Below are 23,630 nucleotides of genomic sequence, written 5' to 3'. Positions count from 1 at the left end.
GTCTTTCTATAAAGTGAGCCACTCGACAGCAATACCAGCTCTTCCAGAAACAGAAAGTTTCTGACCACAGCGACCCTGACATCTTCCATTTTGACAAGCAAACCGCAGCTCTGACAGCTCGTACAGAGCAGCGAGTGGCTGCAGGGATTTCTGCTGCACATTCAGATGCGCTTTCACCTCGGCTGGGCCCGATCCAGGGCATGTGCCCCTTTTCTCGTCCTCAGGCATCGGCGACAGACACCTCAATCTCACCCAACCAAGCCTACGGCAGACATTCGCACCAAACAGCCAAGCAGAAGACAGGCTGATAGAAAGGGAGATGTATTCAGCACTTTACGATGAGTGAGATAGTTTAGAAACAGACGCAAGCAGCGCATGAAGGGAAATGCAAATGACATCAGCACGCGTTCTCGTGTTGGGATAAGATGCAGCATCTGAAACGGCCCTCCTGCTGGCATCTCACCACGACGCAAAGTGTGACTGAAATATTGATACCAATCTAATGATGAGGTTTCCATCACTGAGACGCCTAACTAGCTCTTCTCAAAGGCAGCTTGAAAATGCAAGATCATTTCTCCTTACAGTACATTATTCTTTGGCACGAGTATTTCCTCACGGCGGGATCCTAAAGAGCCTGTGCCTGCGGTCTTGTCGATGCATTGGCGCCCTGGGATCAGTAGGTAGTCCTGTAGCCTGGTTTGGCTACTAGGAAGTCCTCTCGTATGGGCTCATTAGTTTCAGGAGCCGCATAACCAGCATTCCTGCAGTCTGAGCTGAATGTCCAGGCTGAACTAATTGAGGCAAATCAGAGCCTATCATGACAAATACAGCCTCAGAAGAAGGCATGCTGGGAAACCGTACAGGACAACAGCTGGAAGAGATCTGGCCGGGCTCCTGCCAGGCGGAACGTCATGCTTAATGCGTTACAGATGAGGAAAACGAGGCGAGCGTAACCTAAGGTTAGTTTTGTTACAGATTCAAGTTTTGAGAATGACTCCAACATTCCCTTTTGGGCCCAGGAAACACATTTGGTTGATTAAAGACGATTGATGACTCAAGACGTGCTGGAATAATAAGCTAAAAGCAATGATGTAGTTTACTAGGGCTGTTGGATGGAGACCTTGGACTTCCAAAACTATACGTTTTAAGAAATGGGAAAATTATTTTTGTAGAATTAAATGGTGTTCTTATTTGTAGATGATACAATAGTGTTATATACTGTCAGACACTTGTATATCTGATAATATTATTACTTTTGAATGAGAATCAAGCTCAAACATAGTTTTTGTATTGTCAGACAATTATGTTTTTTTTTTTTTTAATTGGTCATTAGTTAGCACACTAATGTTTTCAAGAATTTAAGGCTGGTTTAAACTTCTGCGTCAAGTGATCGACGTGACCAACGATGCCTGCCTTGCGTGTAGCTGTGCATTTATACTTCTGCGTACTGTTTGTGTAACCCTGCAATAACACTTCTAAAACGCTAGCTGGCAGTAGGTTTTTAAGTTGAGTTTTCTGAACATACCTTAATATAGAAGTAGCTAAAACTCACTAATTCAGAAGCAGGAACCAGCAGACATGCAACAACTTTAATCATAAGGTAAACACAAAACAACAATTTCTATCTAGAGCTCTTTCATGGGACTCAACACTTGTAAATACTCGCTCCAACCGGTTAGTGCAGCTCTCAGTCCCGTCCACACTGGTCACACCGAGCAAGACGACCAATCACAGAGCTTGCGCTACGCATCGTTGTAATGTGTAGTTACATTTTTTGCTAGGTCAGCATCAGTGTCAGCTACAGCGAGATGTATGGGACCACGTAAAGGCTGCACCAGTGCATACATGAGTGCTTAAAGCAGAAATATGAATCAGCCTTTACAGACTTCCAAAAATGTTTGCTCCTTTTATTCATTATTTCGCCAAAACTTTAATGATAGACTCAAAGCAAGAGCAATTTAGATTAATGTTTAGATGAATATGTAAATATATGATCCTTTCCATAACAAAATAAACCTACTGTACTCTATAACAGAAACGATAGAGAAAACATCAGTTAATAAAGCATGTAATAACAAAAAAATCAGACATCACCCAGAGGAAACCCACTCGAACACGGGAAGAACATGCAAACTCCACACAAAAATGCCAGCTGGCTCAGCCAGGACCTGAACTAGCAACCTTCTTGCTGTGAGGTGACCACCGTGCCACCCTCACTATACTCAAATACTTGCAAAATGATTTATTTTTAAATGATTCCTGAAAAAAATATTCAAATGGCAAAGCACAACCACACAAGGTTTCAGCCTGACAAAGACTAAATATTCAGGCATATATATATGCTTTGATTATGCATTCATAATGCATCTCCTAGAGAACAAAAAAAGGTTTTGCTCACATCTTTGTGTATGCACTGAATGACTTTTTCACCCTTCTCTCTTTTTTTTCCAGATTCTTTTTTGCATCAGCTCTCTTTCTCTCAGAGAGGTGTGTTAAAATTCCTTCCCGAATCGCCACCTTTCCAGCTGCCTGCCTCTTCCCTCTGTGACACATACAATCACTTTCATTATGCAAATGATTTCGACGCAAGCTTTTCCACAGTTGCATGGTGGAGTTTCAAATGGCTGCATACAAAACAGCCTTTATTTGTCCTCCTCCAATTAAAGATTCCAAGATGTATCATTAAACACATTTAGAATTGGAAATGCATATTTACGATGCATATGAAAATGCACCAACTGTATATAACATCATTCAAAGGGTTGAGGCGAATATGATTTTTAAAAACTTCCTCATCCTCATTTCTTTAACCCCTAGTAGGTGCATCAACTTATCCAGAACTGTACTATACATTAGCATAAGCAATGTTAAATGCATGATTCTAAGTACTGTACAAAAATAGGTTGCACTTTATTTTACATTGTGTGTACTAACATGTACTCACCCAAGAACAAAATGGGCTTTAAAAGGTAACTACGTGGATTAAGGTTAAAATGATGACATGTTTTAAGTGTTCAAACATATTTTTTAAAGTTATATAGGATTCAGTTCGATTTCTTTAAGTCAGTTTAAAGTCATGTGAGATGAAAATGATTAGTAAGGCTAATTTCATTCAACTTAAAAAATTATAGGACTGCACTTAATTTGTATTGTTTGTTTAAATAAATAAAAAAGTATTGGCTGTACCGAAAAATTAACAGGACAGTCTACCCAAAAATAAAATTTTATTGCTAATTTATTCGCCATGATCTCATCCAAAGATATTTTTTCCTTAATTTCTGTTTAATGGGAATATTATTTTAAACACATTTCTGAACATATTACTTTTAATAACTCATCTCTTATAACTGATTTCTTATATCTTTGTCATGTTGACAGTACATAATATCTTACTATATATATTTTAGGATACTAGTATTCAGGTTTAAAGGCAATTTAAAGGCTTAACTAGGTTAATTCGGTTAATCAGACAAGTTAGGGTAATTATGCAAGTCATTGTATGAAGATGGTTTGTTCTGTAGAAAATCGAAAAAATAGATAAAGCTTAAGGTAACTAATATTATTGACCTACAGTGTTGGAAAGAGTACTGAAAAATCATACTCAAATAAAACTACCAAAAATGCAGTAAAAGTACAGTAATAGTATCTGCTGCAAATATTACTCAAAGTATGAGTTAAAAGTAGCCCTTTCTAAATTACTCAAGTATAGTGAGTATTGAGTATTATGCTGTGAACAGCTGGTGCAATTACATGCAGTTTGTGCTGGCATGTGTAAACTTAACATTCTGTAGTAGATTAAGTTATTGTTTAAGGCCCTTTAGCTATGTTTTTTAGTCATCAAACAGTAAACATCGTCCTCTCATCAGTGTCTAAACAGTCTCTGAGTTAGTGTGTGTAAAGAATTTGAACATCTTGGACGATTTTAATGCTTCCAAACACCTTGCTGCATTTATAAAGTGCCCATGTTTTGAGGTTGTTACTTACTATGTGCAATTTGATTGGACGGGAATCACAGGACTGATTTTTGCCAATCCCAATAGACAACAAGATTAAAGTAGTGACTGCAGGATGAAGGAAAATAGTGGTGCAAAAGTATACAGCACTAAAAATGTACTCAAGGGAAAGTTAAGTACACATTTTTTAAACTACTAAGCACAATTCATGAGAAAAACTACTCAATTATAGTATTTTCTTTGAGTATTTGTAATTTGTACACCACTGTTGACCTTACAACGCTTGTTAAAAAATTAAAAACATCTTTTATTCTAGCTGAAATAACACAAATAAGACTTTTTCCAAAAGAAATAACATTATTGGAACTACTGCGGAAAATTCCTTGCTCTGTTAGACATCATTTGGGGAAAAAAAGAAAAAGTCAAAGGGGGCTAAAATTTCCGACTTCGACTATATGTAGGCCAAACAAAGTTAACCCTTGGATCTCCTGAAGATTTAATGAGATCTAATAAAGTAAAACTATCGATCGATATTTATTTTGTCTGTATCTGTGGCTTAAAATGTATCATTCACCACAGTTACACCAAAAGGACCACATTTTCTACTGAATTAAAAAGTTACCTACATGTTGGATGGCCTTTGGGATTTGAGTGAATTATCCCTTTTAAAAAAGCATAAACAAACAGATTTTAATTGAGGCATTTTGTACAGTCCCAACTGAAAATCCTTTCAGACAATAGCACTGCCTAAGGATCCTAAGTGGACACTACTCGACTGAATTCAGCCAACCTGTCGGCCCATTGAGATTCTGAAAGTCCCTCATTTTCTCTCTTTCATCCTCCGACAATGATACTGAAATCCTTCCAGCATTATATAACAAAAAAAGCTCTATCCACATGCAATATACTCAGCAATAGGCTTCTTGATGGAAAGTGTTGCTAGTTTACATGCACATGAAGGCGCGCTCACACCTGCGCGGATGGCCACATCTATCACCATCACTCAAGGCGACGGCTGGCTCTCGCTTCTCGGCAGGCCAGTGCCGTAAAAGAGCGAGTGTCAATAGAAATGTTGGCCTCCAGCCTCGCAGGGCTGTCTAAGCACCTTGTCATAATTGTGTGCAGTGGCGCGGAGCACACATGTCAAACAAGCCATTAAGGGGAAGACTGGGAAACAATACAAATTAGATGTGAATGAGTTGGAGTCCTTCATGGTATATGAGGCCAGAGGCAATGGCCAAGCACAAACACATTCAACATGAGATGCAATGATTGACCAGTCATTGGTTTGCTTGAATATACATGTTCAATGTACTTCTGCATCTACTGAATTTATCTTGAGTGTGAATTATTGGTTGTATTTAAAAAAAAAAAAGAACTTTGGCAGAAGTTGTTCCTGGTGTGTGGAATACAGGAAGAATATACTAAACACTGAATAGGGGGTTAAGTGTTTTATTTATTTACCTAATAGGGCACATGTCAAATGCAAGGCCTGCAGGCCAAATCCGGCCTGCCATATAATTTTATGTGGCCTACGAGGGCATATGATTTACACCAAATGTGAATTTAACTAAACAGGGTGGTGTGAATAATTCAGAATGTGCATCCAGTTTGTTGTGTGATAGGTTTGCAATGAATATGCAGAATTAGCTTAAATCTGCTTCAGTTGCATCTTCAGCGCAAGTTCAAGATTTTTCAACTTGAGTGGAAAATTTAAATGAGGAAAAAAGCTACCCCGCAGGTAATCTTGACCGAGTGGTGCTTCACGTTTGATGTAAATACAGCATTATATTAAAAGTCCATGCTGTTCATTGTATATAGGGATGCAATGATTAACCGATTTTATTATTAACCACACTTTAATTCGTCATGGTTATTTAATCGTAAAGGCTTCTCAACACTGTGATCTGTACGAATTGAAACTGCTGCAACTAAACAAAGTTATGGCAACTGTGCGCTAGTTTGAAGTTCCAAGCTTGTGCACCGAGGCTTTTTCACACACTGGATTAACTATGACTAAGGTTATTAACTAAGGGGCGTTCAGATATTGTGTCTATTCCGCGCGCAAGTTCATTATTTCCAATGGAGGCATGTCAGAATCGAAGCGCACGCAGTGCGTGAGCGGCATGATTCGTTTACATTTTCCAGGCACACCTAGTTGGAAGAATGTCACAAGCACACCATGAGTCACGTGACAAGAACTGCACTGCAAAGTATTTCATACTTTGTATGACATTTTATTTCTTTTTTCATTGTTCTGTCCTTTATTTTTAGTGTGAAATTATTACTTATGTTTAAATGCCAAAAACTTTTTTCACTTATTTTAAGCTCCGAAGAGGAATGAACAATTATTTGTTTTTATTATTATTTTGTGCTGTATTAACAGGTTACTGAGCAACAATAAATCACACTGTAAAATATAATATGAGTTTTCTAAACTAATAGTGTTTTAAAATGATTAAATTGATAATAATCATAATAACCATTATTCTTTAGACTATATAAATACACCCAAAATCTATAACTGTTCAAAAACTATAAACTCATTTAGTATTAGTTTGTTTTGTGACCAACCATCACTAGACAACAGTGTTTCAACATTAGCGTTCAACTAAAATCTTTGTTGTTCCATAGTTTTGGAGAAAAGTAATAACTTGTGACTAATGATATCTGACTTTGTTATTTACTTTGATGGAGTAATGTGGGGTTTTAACCTGATATAAATATTCAGAATTGTTAAAATGCTTTTTACAGATGTTAAAGGAAAAAAATCAAAGCTAATCCAATTTTTTAAATTTAATTTTTAATTTTTTTTTTTTTTTTTTTTACGGTCGACAAATTTTGGAGGCAGTGTGTAAATGTAACAACGTGAGGTCATATTTTTTTTTTTTTTGTAGAAAAATTCTATACTCAGCATGAAATTAACTTTTCAGTTATAACATACCGTTATGCTAAAGTGTCCTTAAGTAGACAACACTATCTACAGTATAAAGTGCGTATTAAGCAACGGCACAGCTATTTTGTTTACAGCACTAACCAAGAAAATGTGATTATTTACATTGTTTTATAAGTACGCCTAGTGTAAAAGAGTGTATTTGTATGTTTTTGCATGATTGTTGATTCAATTTCATAAAATTAGGAACAAAATCAGACGAACTGACACTACTAGTTCAAATAAAATGTCCAGCACTACAACACATGAAGGCTTCTTTGGGTGCAAAGACCTTGTCTGTGTTTGTTAGCAAACAAGGGAGAGAGACAAAAAAGGGGAAAATGTTGTTTTGGGGGTTTAAACAGGGAGATTTATGGTTTCCTGGGCTCTTCATGCAGACCTACTCCATCATGTCAGCGGCAGTCCAGGCACAAACACTGACTGTGCTGCCGCTGGAACATTTGAATAGAATTACAAAGCACTTTCGCCTTACAGTTACACTAGACTGGACAGAGAAACCGGAGCACACAATTTAGAGGACAGCGGCCCTCCTGCTGGGTGGATTTGCTTTTATGAGGAAAATCAAAACATATAAAAAAGTCTGACTAGCAAGACACAGTGGTGAGTCTTTTTAGGAGGAAAGCCGAGGCGCTATTACAGGACATGCACAACATGTACAAAAATGTACTGTGGCGGGTCAGAAATAAGAGGTTTGCTGGTTAGCTTAGCCACAGTTAGCCCGTGCTGGTAGATGGCAAAACTACAAAGCCTGGGGTATAAAAGCAGCTTTGCCTATTCATGGATTTTAAAACATATTTTGTTTTGTGCCATTATTTCTTGTCATTTTATATTCTTAGTGCATGTTCCCCACAATGCTGTGTGATAGTTTACATAAGCAGATGACCAAGGTGAAAATGTTTGTAAATTAAAGGTGGAAATGTTTGTAAATTAAAGTCAAATTTAGAATTAAAGTCATTTTCAGAATGTCTCAGGGAACAGTTCAGATGCTTTGTTTAAAATTATATGTGTATGCCATACCTGCCATGCATAACTGCATTTGAGAACAGTTTAGGCGGCAAGATGCGAGTGTAACTTAAGTTGTTCTATATTCACTGTAAAACAGTTACCAGGGCTTGCTAACATTCAATTTAAGTAGTCAAGTTTTGTGTTAATATCTTACAGCAGATTTTAGGTTGCCTGTTTCTAAAATGAACCGTTATTATTATGCTTAAAATCGAAATGATGTGATGCATTTTTAGATTCTCTGCTGTCCATATGTTGCTCCGTTTTCTCGAAATGCATCCAATCAGCTCAGCCCTGTACATCTCCATAACATGTTTTGTTTATGAATGAATATTGAGCTTTGATATGAGACAATGACTAAAGCCTGATTTATACTTCTGCGTCAGGTGACCGGCGTAACTCACGGCGCATGCAACGCACGTGGCTGTGGATTTATACTTCTGCGCGCTGTCTCTGTCGGTCTACATTAACACTTCCGAAAAGCTAGTTGGCAGTGAGGTGTAAATGTTCCCCTGTGTCGAGTTTCATCGCTGCTTTTTTGCTTTTCCTGAACACTTCCGGGATGTACAAGTGGCTCAAACTCGCTCATTTTGAGGCAGGAACCAGCGGACGTGCAACAACTTTAACTATGAGGTAAACACAAAACAAAACCTTCCATCCGGAGCTCCTTCACGGGACTCCACACTTGTAAACAATCGCTCGCGCGGCTCTCGGTCCCGCCCAGACTCGTCAGCGCTACCAAGCCGACCAATCACAGAGCTTACGCTACGCGTTGTTGCGACGTGTAGTTACATTTTTTGAGAGGTGCACGTCAGTGACGGCGACGGCCACGGCGAAGGGCTATGCGTCAGCACCGTAGCATACGCCGGTGTTTGACGCAGAAGTATAAATCAGCCTTAAGGGAGTACTCACACAATGTACAGTTGCCTTGAACCGGGCCGAAGCATGCTTGTCCCCCTTCTCGTCTCCCCCGACAGCCTGCACTCACACTGCATTTGCGCCTGAGCACGCTTACATCATTGATGGTGCGCTGTTCAGTAAGAAGCGCTCTCGCTTAGCACAGTGGAAATTTCTTAAGTTATATAATTTAAGTCATTTGATATGCAGTGACACACAGTCAAATATTTCGCTGAACAGATCAGCCACTTTTGACGCTCATAAACAATCATAAAAGTCCTGGTGCTGCAGGAATTAGAAGGTTTGCTGAAGGTGCAGCTGTTGTGCAGTGAGGGGTTTGCGTCTTTAATATTTTACGACAGTTTGCGTTCACTGAACAGTAAGAACGATTAATTAATCTATATGAAACGGTCCCTTAAAAGTCACGTCTCGTCTTCAGTTTCAGGCTCAGGCGTGCTTTGCACTCAGACTACAACTATACTGTGCCAAAGCTCAAGTGAACCGCGCTCTGGCACACCTCTTCCAACCGGGCAAGGGCTGGCCAACTAAACTGTGCCTGAGCCTGATTCAGAGCACTCACACTTTTCAAACGATCAGGGAAACGGGGCCTGGGCACATAGCATAGTGTGAGTACGCACTCAGTCGTCCATTCAGAAAGACATTTGTGAATAAATCAGCTGTTCAAACAACTCAATTAAAAAATTGTTCAGTGACAAAGATGGTGACTTGACTCCACCTACTGGCGGTTTTAGTTTCAAGTCTCATAACATAGCTTAAGATTGTTATTGGTTGGTGGTTATTTAAAAACATTTTCTTTAATTAAAAAAGTATTTAGACTTGTTTTTTTATCATTGTGTGTGTGTGCAGCTACAGGACAACACCAAACCCAACAAATATATTAATCGTCACCTTAGAATTATAAGGTTCTATCTGACACTTTTGTCAAAATTGAGCTATTGACATTTTTATTTAATGACAACTTATTTACACAATGGGATGTTTTTTTATAAGTTGTTTACATTTTAAGAATTTTTACTTAAAAAATAAATGCTACACACATACTGTTTGCTATGGAATGCAAAAACTTTGAAGCTCAATATCTCAGAATACAGATAGAACCTTATAATTCCAAGGTGACGAAATAATAAAACTGCAAGTCTTGAACAACTACATCACTATAAAGACAATTTTAAGTCTGTATAATAAAAACTGAAGTGTACGCTACATAATTGGTCTCATAATGAGACTAGAGAGCGTTCTAATTTTAACGGGTGCGATTAACAATAAAAAAAAGTGATAGGGATAACCCCCGCATTACCGTCCCATCAAGCAGCTTCGCGTTTCCTTGTAAGCCTGTCAACAACATCTGAACCATGGATCTGTGTGCCAAACGATCACATTAATCACACGGCGCAGCATCTCGAGGTATTTTTGCCTCACTAATGCATCTGAACGCTTCAGAAATAGCACTCAGTGTTTCATCATCATCCCAAATGCATCATCATCCCAAATGCATTACTGCTATGCGTTCTAATTATGATAATTACATTCAAAACTGCATAAGAATATGTCTCCCTCTTGCAGAGACCTGATCTAATGAGTGCTTCTGACATGCTTTTGGTTCATGTTGCTATTCAAGGGAGCGACTACGCTGTAGAGTGAGAAGATCTCAAAGGAAGGTTCGAAAATCGGTGATGATGTCATACTAATTGTTTTATCAGATCAGCTAATGTACTCAAAAATGCTTTCACACTGTCAGTCATGCATTTAATACAATGTCTTGAAATCTGAATATATATATATATATATATATATATATATATATATATATATATATATATATATATTCTATTCTTTTATATATATGCTGCCATGTGACTGACTGATTAGAAATTTGTGTTAACGAGCAGTTGGACAAGTGTACCTAATAAAGTGGCCGGTATTGCATTTTCAAGCTTTAAGGGGAATGTTACTTATAGAATGATACAGCGATATAATCATTGAACTGAAAGTATTTTACAAAACTACTGTACATGAACGACCATATTTCAAAAAACTTGATGTGTTTTTGGCTAGTCTTTCCATCCGTTATCACTCTTGTCTTCTCTATCTGACTTGAACACGAAAAGACTGTAAGTGTATATTTTCAATCTCAAGTCCAGGTAAAACCAGAGCCGTGACAAAACCTCAATGATGTGAATGTCAATATGAATTGCCTTCCTTGCGATTCTCTGGAACAAACCGGCCGCGTTTCAGATCTACTTTCCTAGCCTCGATGCGTAAACTTGCCATCTCTGCGCTCCAGAAATCAATAGCTTCCATTTCTGCGTGGCACACAGCTGAGTTGTGTCAAGAATATGTTAGACAGATTAATATCAAAACAAGCCAGGCTCACACCTCCCCGATTTCCTCTCCTCAACAAGCTTTTCTGTTTGTTGCTTATGCAAGCAAATGCTGATTCCACAGAACTACAAAGACAGCCGTTACCCACAACTTCTCACCGTTGTATTTATGTTCAGACAACACAGAGGGCAACAAAACTTCTCAGTATAATGTCAGAAAACTTTGCAGAGCACTCGAGTTACTGTAGGTATAACAGCTTATCCTGCAGATAAATTTATGCCACATATTTGATATCTTGATACACGCCATCCTCAGAAAACCAAAAAAAAAAAAAGTGGAGATGAACATGATTTTTCTGGCTCCTTTGTGTGAAATACATGACATGAAAAGATTTAATTAAGATAAGAGACTGGTAATAATTATTCTGCCTTCCCTCTGTCAAGAACACAGCACACGGCTGAATAAATTACACAACCTTGCCTTTTATTTATTATCATTTCCCCTTTTCCAAGACGCTATTTAAAGCTTTTCAAAGCTAATGCAAGTTTGGCAGGCTCTCGGAAAGTAAGTCCACAGCTCGGGCCCACATAAACATCCCACCACCTACTCCATTCAATCTGCTGTTTTATTTTTTAGCAGGTACAGCTCGGCCCCGAGGGGGAAAACTCGCTGTGACAAACGCCAAACGCAAGACTGCATTCAGATGGAGTGTATTCATTATCACACGCCGAGATGTGCAGGAGACAGCGAGTTACCACGTCCGTATCTTCCCCATCTCATTTCCAACATGACCCAATTTAAAGCGAGTATGCTAGGTGACCCAGTGCCACAGGCGACATGTACTTTTCCGCAACTCTCCAACCGGTCAAACATCTGATATGACGGTAATAAACCAACAAACACACTAGCATCTTTGTTTCATCCAAAAATAACACTCCTACTTAGCCAATCCAAGGGCATTCCAAGTACAGTTTTGCGCTTGGAAACAAACAAACGAACATTTGTTTAACTGAAAGCAAGATGTTTTCCTCACGCCAACTTTTGAAAACTCCATGGAGATAATTAAGAGGACAAAGCTCTGCCAAATCTTACACGACTGACCTTTGTGTGGGCAACACGGCTCTGAGTTTGACAATCTGGCAGCATTTGGGTTTTTCCAACTCGGAAGGACATCGACTTAAAGACGGTGAACAAAAATGGCACTAATTAAAGGTTGCTTTGTGATTAAAACTGGAACTACCAGAATTCCTTAACTACTAGAATGACCACAGCAGTCGTTCTGATCATGCATATACAATTGCGTCTGAATTGAATCTTTGTCATATCAAATTTCAAAAAAGAGTTCACACTTAGCTTTTGTTTGATACTAGTTGTGGGTTTAACATCCTGTCCCAGGAGAGAACCCTGAGGCCCCATTCACACTAATAGGTTTTAGTTTTTAAATAGTATTTTTTAACAAAAATGATCCACGTCAAGACTGGCATTTCATCTAACATTTCTGAAAAGGTCTCCATCCATACTATACAGCTGAAAATGCACATCACGGGACCACACATACACACAGCCTAGCATGCGCTGCAGCATATGCATATGTCTGAGCTCCAGGTAGTCCAGGGAGCAGTGCACATCTGACAGTTCATCAAGAATTTACTGCTTGATCTCACTTAAGTTGTTAATTGTGATATTTAACTAATCTTGTGTTTATCTAACGACTCTTTGGCCTTTTGAATTATCTATTATTTGTTCTCAGGTAACATGTTTTGGCTGAGCGCAAAGTTAAGTTAATATATTACTTTATGTAACCACGTACACTGATTATGCATATTTGACTGAAACTTATTGTACATTATACTTTTATAATGGCCATCATGGATCATAAAAACTGATATTCAGCAAAAGGGACAGGGTGTTTAATAGTTTTCAAAGAAAATACGGGGGCAGTTATGTTATAGGCTCCGTTTTGTTATAAATATGCATACAGTGAAGATGACACTTATCTAAATACGTAGCTACACGACGCCTTAACATTTTTAGTGTCTGTTAAGTTGCTAATATCAAAATGAAAAAAGGTAGTTTCTTATATCAAGTTTTCATTTTATTGTTAAGAAAGTGAAACAACATAGCCAGGGTGATGTGAATGAGGTTATAAAGTACACTGTTGGTGTAACCGTAGCAAAACTTTTGCATTTTAAAACTAAAATGTATTAGTGTAAGTGAGGCCTGAGCTCTAAGATGCTAGAGCCCAGGGCTCCCACCTGGTTATATAGCATAGCAGGGGGTCTGAGATCAGGTAGGTACCCCCCCTGGTAAAGGAGGAAAAGGAGAGATGGGGGATTCTTAAAAATGGCCTTTTATTTGAGTCTTGAATTCATGGTTTATCAATGATTGTTGATGCAGGACCAGCTGTGATCAATCATATCATGTGCTCCTCTAGAAATGTGTTTATAAAACGTTACTTCAAAGCTTCTATTGACTTTTTAGAATATTTTATGATGTCATTACTCTAAAATATCAGTTTTTGTATCATAACATATAATTGTGAAGGAGTTACACATTTAAAGCTTTGTCCGGTGAGCAGGGAATTTTTATTATTTAAAACTATGAAAGACACGTCATCCTGTAACTATAGTAATGTTTTTGTTAGCAAAAAGTAATTTTTTTGTTGGCAGAAAGTTAGGCAACAGAGGCACTCATTTTCAAAAGAATGGATGCTGAAATGCATGCAGTCAATTTGACCATTACGACCATTCAAGGTAGAAATAATCCAAGCTATTCATAAAATAAACTCTAAATAGAATAACAATGCTAGAATAAAATTTAAGAAAAGTCATGGTACTAAAGTTATATGGTATAATAATTTAACGGTTGAAATGACTGCCTTGGTAGTTCTAGAGTAAAACTCTTCTATTCACATACGCAGTAGGAGAAACTTTAATACTGACTTTTTTCTGTCATTTGAAAGGGAAATACTTCAATTGTGCTGCTAATGTCTGTGATGTGATTGCGTTTAATTAAATATCTGTGGATAATTTGGTCTGGGAATGTCATTATGTCCTTGGAACGCAGGGCATGTTTTCTCTTCTCATGCTCATTTTCCTAATGCACAGGCTTTTATGTAAGTACATCTCAAGTCTTGTAGTGAATTAATATGGCAATGAAGGATTGGGGATGGATGTGTAATTGGACAAGCGATCTCCCTTGACGTTTAATGGCCTCTGAAGGCAGTGGCCGCAGGGCAGTGGATGAGAAAGCCGGGAGGAGAGCCTCTGTGTAAGTCTGCAACATAAAGAACTGTCCGTTTGAGAACTAGCAGAACAATCGGAAATGTAATTAAGAGCCGGCTGCGGCTTTTAAACGCTCGGCTAGAGCAGAAACAAACAGGCGGGGAAAAAGAAACATCCATGTATTGAAAATGTGCAGTGTGATCAATAACCCACAGTTTGGAACGCATCAAAGAGGGAGTTTTGAGACTTTGCTTAGTTTCATTTCAAAACTGCAGGTTTTCAAAGCAATCTCTGATGTTGTTAAACTCCTATTAAAAGTATACATTGGCTCCATTTCTCTATGAGTCAGGCGTATACATTTAAAGTCAAATTTAAGAGCCATCTCTTGGACTCCCTTGAAGGAGTAAGGTTAATCAAAACATCAATCAAACATAATTACCTAGAAGTGGCGCAAGGACAGAGTTTCAAGCAGATAATAACTATTGTCTTGTAGCTGCAGGGGAATAAAATTCATCTCAAAGCCAGATTTTCCGCACAAGCCTTCCCTCAGACTGAGCATCACACCAAGCAGGTGATTGTGCAATTATTCTGCAAATCGAGCTTAGAGCCCGCAGAGCTTTTTTTCAGAGTGTTATCTAGATCTAGTCAGCAAAATCATTGATAAAATGCTTATTTTTAACAGATGAACTGTGAACTAATTAAATCTGTTTAATTAAAACACGTGTCTGTGATGTGATATTAACAGTTCACAACAAACAGTTTGATTGTTTCATATTATTTTAATTATAGTCAGTAGCTATGTTTCAATTCAATGATGCAAATTAAATATATGCGCAAAATTGGAGTATTGTATCAAACATTTCTGAAAAACATTTCCATTCAATGTGTAAAGAGGAATGGATCGTCACTTTCTGATAAGCTGACGGCAAATATCAAAGAGAAAAATGACATTAGAAGCCACCGTGAGTCTTTTTATTTTTTCCTAGAAAAGAAATGTCTTGTGCCTCAGAAGATGAAGATGAATGCAACACAATGAATGCAATCATAACTGGCTTTTGGAGGTTCCAGACTATTCTGTGGAAAATCAACTGTTCAAGACACCTTCTCATATATAACATTTAAAAATATTTGGACATGTTTGTTCATTCATATATATCCGTCACTTTTCTTTTTTTCATCATCTGTTAAAACAAAATCAGATTACATTTTTGACGCGCGTGCCAAAATTTATTCAGTAAATGTATTTGTAAATGTACATTTTTACGCACATTTTTAAAATGTTGGTGCATCTTTGCGTTTATGAGGGTCTAAAATGTAATTAAAAATAGGTGGATGAAAAGATACCAAATTGTTACTATATTGTTGGAAACTGTCCCGCTTCAGCTAAATGAATTCTGATGATTTTGATCAGCTAGATGCCAGTCAAAATATCAAAATAAGTCATGCATTTATGCTGTCTCTATAACAAGAAGTCTAATTTAGCATTGACATATAGTTTAGCAATTAGATTAAATTTAATGTAATAAAAGGATTTTATATGAAAACACATATATAACTTCATTAAAATATATTACAAAAACTTACAAATAAAAGCCCTTAATACAGACCAAATAAGGCAAAAAGTTCCAAGCAGGATGAGATCAGATTGACGTTGTATCCCAATGTCAGAAGACAGTGCATTTTGCATGGACATGAAAATCATGTTAACATCAGACCCAACATCAGGCCAACATCAATGTCCAACATACAACCTAAAATCAACCAGATAAAAATGTCTATGATGTTACAGCTTTGACGTTGTGTGGATGTTACCACTAAGATTTTGGCTGCCATACCTGATGGATAAATGTCAATATTTGACGTCAGGATGACATTGGTTTAGGATATTCTTGCGACGTTGGATTTTGGTCACTTTCCATCACAACCTAAAATCAACCAAACCTCAAAGTCATTAGACGTCGTTATTAGACGTCGTCCTTAGACTCTGGTTAGACATTGAACTTTGGTCACCTGACGTCACAACCTAAATTTAAGCTATTATTAACGTCTTATGATGTTGTGTGCCTGCTGGGTTGGCATAAACTAATTAAAATGACCTACTAGTTAATAATAGTATCATAAATACTTCTGAAAGCACCAATCATGCTGTTTACAATTCTATTCAGAATTTAAACATAACTAAAAAGCACAGAATATGTGTCAAAAAAGCTATTAGTGTTCGTTTGCTAATTTTCTTCAGACAACCAGGTCAGGTTCATTGACGACAACCAGGCTAAAAACTTTCAAAATGTTTGCACATGTGCACTGAAGTTAATTATGCGACACATAATTTCGACACATTAATACCAACTACACCCACCCACGCACACACACACATGCATCTAGTTTGTTGGAGTGCTTATGACGGCGTCCATAATGAAGCTCCCTCCAGCTCATAAAGAGAAGCATCTCCACTGCCAGCAGCTCAGGAGTAACCTCCGAAGCCCATTTCATGTTGTCGCATATAAATATTCATTAACGGAGTGAGGAAACCAGCTGTTTCTCCCAATTAATCTGTGCAGAGATATGCCATTTGCCAATAAATCGTTGTTGTATAATTAATGGCTCTCATTGCATGGTGGCACAGAGAGAAACAATACCTCATTTAATATTGAGATTTATATTCATAAACTTGGCAAAAGCAAGCGGCTAATCAGCTTTAGTAATAAACGGAGCAGCATCCCTGGAGGAAGTGGAAACTTTTAGCCGCATGTCCAAGAATCAGCCACCCCGCATCCCAGATAAATCAAGATGTCAGGAGATTTCTACATCAAAGCCAATGTGGCGCTGGCCATGTTAACAGGCCGTACACACAAGCCGGCGATGGGAAGCGACGCGGTGAAGACGCCCACTTCAAACAGCAAACTGAGATCATTATCTGGGCAGGTTGAAAACACTCTGGTCAGGAGAAATCTTATGGGACTTACCATCAGGAGGAGGTGCCGGTGTGAAGTGAACTGGTTTATCTGTAGGGAGAAAGAGAGAGAGAGGCACATTAGTTAAAAGGAAGACATCTGGACGTTCCCAGGCGGTCAGCCAGTCGTTTTCAATGAGCGCCAGGACAGTGGACTACATGACTCTTTCACAGAGGTTAAATCTCAAAAAGAATAGTTAAGGGAGATCAGTTGGAATATGAGATTAAAAGAACATCCTGGGTCAAATACAACTTGAGCTCTATTGACTGCAACTGTGGAGATACATGCACTTAGTAATCACTGGATGTTTGTTTGGTGAACATGCTTGAAGGGATAGTTCACCCAAAAATGAAAATGACCTCATCATTTATTTCTCATCATGTGGTTTTATCATTTATGCTTTTTTTTTTTTTTAACACAAAAAAATATATTGAAGAATGCTGGCACACATGGACTTCTAAATTACTATATGGCATTCCCAGCATTTTTCAAAATATCTTGTTTTGCATTCAATAGAAGAAAGGAAGGCAAATAGGTTTTGAACAAGTAAAGGCTGATGATAAATTTTTTTATTTTAAATTTCAGGTGAACTATGCCTTTAAGTATTCAGGCCTGTAGCAGGAGGTGTTCAGGTGGTTCGAAAGACTCACCCCTCACAGACAAAGGTCCAGAATTTGTCTCATAAACAAGCTCATTTGTCCTATTTTGACTGCTATGTCATAATAAATTGTAAAAGTATTGAATTGAATTGAAAAAAAAAAAAAAAACATTAAAGAAGGCTTTAAAAGCAGAATCCTCTTTTGGCTGTTGCTTTAGCATGACTGAGGAAAGTTAAATGTGCTGCCCAGTTTGGGTTTGCCTAATAAATGACAATAGGTTAGTTTTTAATTTAAAACTTGAACAGAATCCTTTTTTTAACTATATAATAAATTTGTATTCGAAAAATAAGTATTATTCTCTTTTTTTTCTAAATCTTTAGGACATGTTTTTGGTACATTACAAAATATTGTTGATGACCATCTGACAAGCTAATCCAGCAAAAAATACTGCTTAAAAAATATTTAAACCAAGTAAAAAGTTCAAGAAAAAAGAACCACCCCTTTCACCAGGCTGGCTACGGGCCTGGTATTAGTGGTCAAAAGAAATCTGTGCAAAGTTTTTAAAATATCCAAAGTTTCCAAAGATTTCAATTTCCTCGATACTATATTTTCATCATTAAAGTGGTGAATTAAAACATGCTTTTCTGTATGACTTTATTGATAATAGTAAGAAACATCTTTGCAAATTTGTATAAAGATATGGCCATTAAAATGTATTTTATTTTTTTATCATGGCTCGCCTCATTTTGTGCAGCGGCTAGCCACAGCTACAGCCACGGCAACAGAGAAACAGTCACCCACGGGCATCGACTTCTCCACCTTTAGAACTGGCCACTACTGTAAATGAAGCTCGACCTATACTCCAGTCAGAGTATAGGGTATATGCAGAGCTAGTATTTCTTCCCATATTGATAAACTTTGGATAAATGGTAATGTGACTTTTTCCATTTTGTACAGTTCCTTTTACAGCATTGATGTTGTAAAGTAATTAAATATAATCTGTTAAATAGACTTTTGTATTCATTTAGTTGCTCAAGCTTAAAACGAGATGACAAGCCGTTTACATGCACATGCCCATCACAATTGGCGGGCTAGCACAGAAGCTCCATTGAATATACTGCAGTAAAATAAATGTTCATCTTTTAAAGACATGGCGGAGAAAAAAGTATTTTAATGCAGTGCTTTTTGTAAAATCTGAAATCCACTTTACTGTCTATCGCATAGCAATAAAGCCAGTGGAGATCATAGATTTTTAAAGAAAACAGACCTTAAATGCGGCGGTTTTTATTATGGTATACAGTTCACAGGAAGTGATTGACCCAGGTTACTAACAAATTAAAGTCATTCTGCATATACCCTATTTCCCTGAGTGCTGTGGCTAACCGCATGGCATTCTGTTCCCTGAGACGTGCATTTCTAAAGGCCCCATCTGTATGTATTAACAATGCGTGAGATTAAATCTTTTTACAGACTATACAAGAAGGTAAACATTAAAGCTGTTTTTATACAAAACTAAAACAAAACTAAATGTTCTTAGTCAAACTTGACAAAAAAGGATCAATTAATAAATTACATTGTTTTCTGTATATTCAATTTATTAATTCATTCATTTTCTTGTCAGTTTAGTCCCTTTATTAATCCGGGGTAGCCACAGCGGAATGAACTGCCAACTTATCCAGCAAGTTTCTACGCAGCGGATGCTCTTCCAGCCGCAACCCATCTCTGGGAAACATCCACACACAAACTCTCACACACACACTTATACACTACGAACAATTTAGCCTACCCAATTCACCTGTACCGCATGTCTTTGGACTGTGGGGGAAACCGGAGCACTCGAAGGAAACCCACGCTAAAGCAGGAAGCACATGCAAACTCCACACAGAAACGCCAACTGAGCCAAGGCTCGAACCAGCGACCCAGCGACCTTCTTGCTGTGAGGCGACAGCACTACCTACTGCACCTGCTTCGCCTATATTCAGTTCAATTCATGTTTATTTATATAGCGCTTTTTACAATGTAGATTGTGTCAAAACAGCGTAACAAAGTTTTAAGAAAGTCCAGATATCAGAGTTGAAGTTCAGTTTAGTTCAGTTCAGTGTGGTTTCAATTTCACTGCTGAAAGTTCAAACACTAAATATAAATTTACTATTTCCTATTTCATTTTGACAGCAACAGTTCAGTTGCTGAACATAAGAGTTTCTTTAAAAAATATATTCTTTACAATATATTACAGACCTCAATTTTTAAAGTGGTATATAATAACACATATGATTTTGACAACAAAAGTTGCTCTTCTAAGATATCCACTTTAATTCTCTATGATGTTTTATGTAGACGTTTCTTAGCTATTTCTAAGCTCATACTGCAGCATCATACTGAGCAAATGTCTTCTTATTTCAAGAGCTTATTCAAGCTGAAACATTTTCTGTGTGTCAGTGATAGAGCACATTCAAATCACTCTCTGGCATTCATAAAGAAGACTACAACTATATTCTTACAGACTTGAGACTCTGAGCATGCGTTTTTAATTTTCATTACTATCCGATTCAAGGGACTGAAACATCCACATGGTTTTAGCATAATGTTTATCGAATCACGATCCAAAAAAGTGTCTCCTTTGGACAAACTCTGCAACTACGTCAACTAGCAGTCAATAGAGTATTAGCAGAATAGTAGGGAATGTACTGTGTGTGTGTGTATAAATAATTTAAATGTAATAAAAGGTTTTGTTTTTCTTTGCATTTTGAACATTTTTGCTATGTTATAACACCTGACTACTAGTTAGTGATGTCACTTAGTGAAAAAAAAAAACACATACAGTCCTGTACTCCATCGCTGTTGTGTGCTTGCACATGCAAACAGATGCATTTTTTCAGTTCACAGCATGCACAAAATTACATTCTTGTGGTTTATATAGAGATATAGAGAGAAGGAACTTTGAAAAACTTATATTAGTTTGTCTGTATTTGTTTGTATTTCCTGAAAATACAAAGTATTTCCTGAAAATACAAGGCCAATCTGTTAATACTTACATTTTCCGTAAGAAATCACTTTAAGCTCTTATTCTAATAAACGCTAAAATATTCAAACTAGACAAGCAGCCAAAACTGTTAGGCTGAAACTCATTAAAATCAGCGCAGACTGAAAGTGGGAACTGCCACAGAAGTTGGAAGCGACCCCGCTCAGTCTAACTTTCCTCCAAAGCGAAGTGATTCTGGAAACACTGAACTCGCGTACCTTATTACTCTTGACAGAAGCGGCTTTTCAACAACACCCGCATGAAGCCATCAAGCTAAAAGTGTGGCTACAACACCCTGCTTCGACAGGCGGGAATAACCAACGCCACAAAACTATCACATCAATTGCCCAGCCAGCCGGTTGCGCTTAGGTACACACACACACAGACACACACACGCACTCCCACACACAGGGCCAGAGCTGGAATCTCTGCTCTTCTTTTCACCAGCACCCCCAACTGCCAGGATGGAGTTTAATTTTAGGCTCACTTCAAATTGCTTGTCAACAACTGAGCGCAAGGAAGATTGGAGAGTCGGCGATGGGGAGGGAGAGATGGAGAGAGAGAGAGAGAGAGAGAAAGAGAAAGAGAGAGAGAGACAGAAAAACTGAAAAGCGAGCCAGAAAGAGAGCAGGGAATCGGCTTGCTGTGCTTCTCTCCTTGAATAATGAAGTGTCTGTTGAACTGGTCCGAGAGTCAATCATGACAGTTACAGCGTTTCATCCTCTGGGAAACATCGCTATAGCTGAGGGTGAATAGCACACACACAGATGTGTATCACAGAGATAAAACATATACTGCTCACACACTATAATGCAAAGCCTGTGACGCCCCCGAGCACAGCTTGACTTTCTTACATGTCCAGTGGCAGTAGAGGACAAAACACCTGTCTGTGCAGGTCTCATGGGGACATTTGTCTCACATGTAAATGATACGGAGCTAAGAAATTCAACACAAAGTTCACCTCAAGCCTTGCTTAAAGAGATAGCTCGTCTGAAAACGAAAACCATTTCAACAACCCATTTTAAACACAATATTCACAGTGAAAACTTAATTGTCAATGAAATTGTTAATTCCAAACAATTCTGAAGCAGAACATCTGTGTATTATAAGATCACTGTAATGTTTTGCTCCTGTATGAATCTGTTTTTGTGACCAAATCAATCATTAATTCATTGATCCATTCATAAAACAGACATTGTGGAAAAAAAATCAATTGAACTAATGATTCAATTGATCACTCATTAAGACAGGAACTTTCTTATTTATTGTAACATATAGTGAGAAAAAAGGTCACTGAAGTATTTGAAAAGCAAATCTATCAGCTGATACATTAATGGATTGCTTATACTGTATATACATGCAGTATATAAAGCATCTGCAGTGTGAGAGAGATGCAGAGACGAATCTTTACAGTATATGCCTCCATTTTCTCCCTATAATGAAATAGGGGATCCTGGGTTTTACAGTACCTTCATTGTCACTGAAAGACTGTCCCGGCAAACCCACAAGCAGTAAATTGAGCACAGTTGGTGGCTTTTTAAGGAGCATTTTAATTACTCACACTTGAATCTTGCCTTCCTCACCATAGTATGCCACCACTACATACTATGTACAGTATATAACAAATGACACCAAAATATTATAATCAGCTATAGACTAATACTAAACTGATACCGAATTATTCCACATCTGCATCATGATGGATAGAAGAAACAATTAATTTTGATACCCTTAGTTTAAACAATTAATATACTGTACTAATTCCAAAAATACCAACTTTCTCACACCAATAATTCAGAACAAATCTGAGTAAGTGATGCCAATGCAGACTGATTCTTATTGTACAAAAAGCTTAATGGAGAAACAAAGCCAAGAAGGTAAATGCAGGAAGTGCTGCAATAATTGAGCACAGACGATTAAGCGATTACAGAGTATTTTGGAGAATGAATTGAACTAATGTCTATCAATAATCAATAATTAAAATTGCAGACATGAATTTAATGATTTATAACTAGTCATAAATTGCACGGTGAAGAATATACAGACAGCCAGCTGTTATCCCAAACAGAACTCAGTGTAACCAGTCAGACAGGCTGTCATACATGCGCATATAGCCATATGTTTTCATTCCGTCCACCTTTTTTTTCCATTTCTGTTTTATTATCTAGCTAGCTGATGTGTATGTATGGGCTGATGGATTTGGTTGTGGAGCTGAGCAGCTCTAGTCCTGTGTGGCCTCTCTTCTCTGTGCCTGCTAAATGAAAATGGAAATGACTAACCTTTGGTCTGTATCCCACTCCAACAAGCTTTCAAACGCTACGATGCACCTCTCCATGTTAATGGTACTCCTTTCACTCCGTCCTGTTTTTTACTCTTCTTTGAGGAGCAGGGATGGAGTGCTCTAACTGAGTTTATGTTTAAATCTAATGGAATCTGTCTGGATTAAATCGATTTTGCGACATGGTCGGCTTATAAATGAACCTCACACTCAGACTCCTTTTATTGAAGGATGGAGAGGGCACATTTTCAGAATTTCATGAAGGGCCCTTTTTGGTCTTTTAATATAGATCTAATGTAGAGGCACCGCAGATCTCTAAGTGAGGGCACAGGTAAGATTATGAGAAATGAGGTAGGTAATGGTTTACAGAGGGCACACAGGGCTGAATGCGCACTCTTGTGCTTC

The 23,630-nt window shown here is 37.8% G+C and overlaps 1 protein-coding gene and 1 long non-coding RNA gene across 45 annotated transcripts in view; both read right to left on the bottom strand.

Annotated features, from left to right (window-relative positions):
* agrn (agrin) overlaps nucleotides 1-23,630 on the bottom strand; it is a 467,750-nt gene that overhangs the window by 230,138 nt on the left and 213,982 nt on the right. For all 44 annotated transcript variants that reach the window (XR_015522907.1, XM_087305965.1, XM_087305966.1 and 41 more), the window contains 1 exon segment: nucleotides 17,339-17,377. Coding sequence is in view for 43 of the 44 variants with exons in the window: in XM_087305965.1 (XP_087162091.1) it covers nucleotides 17,339-17,377 (39 nt within the window). In the remaining variant the exon portion in view is untranslated.
* LOC147838212 (uncharacterized) lies at nucleotides 1,321-8,150 on the bottom strand. Its single transcript, XR_015523578.1, has 3 exons — nucleotides 6,093-8,150; nucleotides 5,938-6,006; nucleotides 1,321-5,810 (listed from the first exon to the last, which is right to left on the bottom strand). It is a non-coding gene; the product is annotated as an uncharacterized LOC147838212 (long non-coding RNA).

This window comes from Danio rerio, chromosome 23, assembly GCF_052040795.2.
Source record: "Danio rerio strain M-AB ecotype USA chromosome 23, GRCz13ab, whole genome shotgun sequence".
In the NCBI taxonomy this organism is placed as follows: Eukaryota; Metazoa; Chordata; class Actinopteri; order Cypriniformes; family Danionidae; genus Danio; species Danio rerio.
The sequence above is the reverse complement of the archived record's forward strand: the minus strand, read 5'-3'. Positions and strand labels throughout refer to the sequence as shown.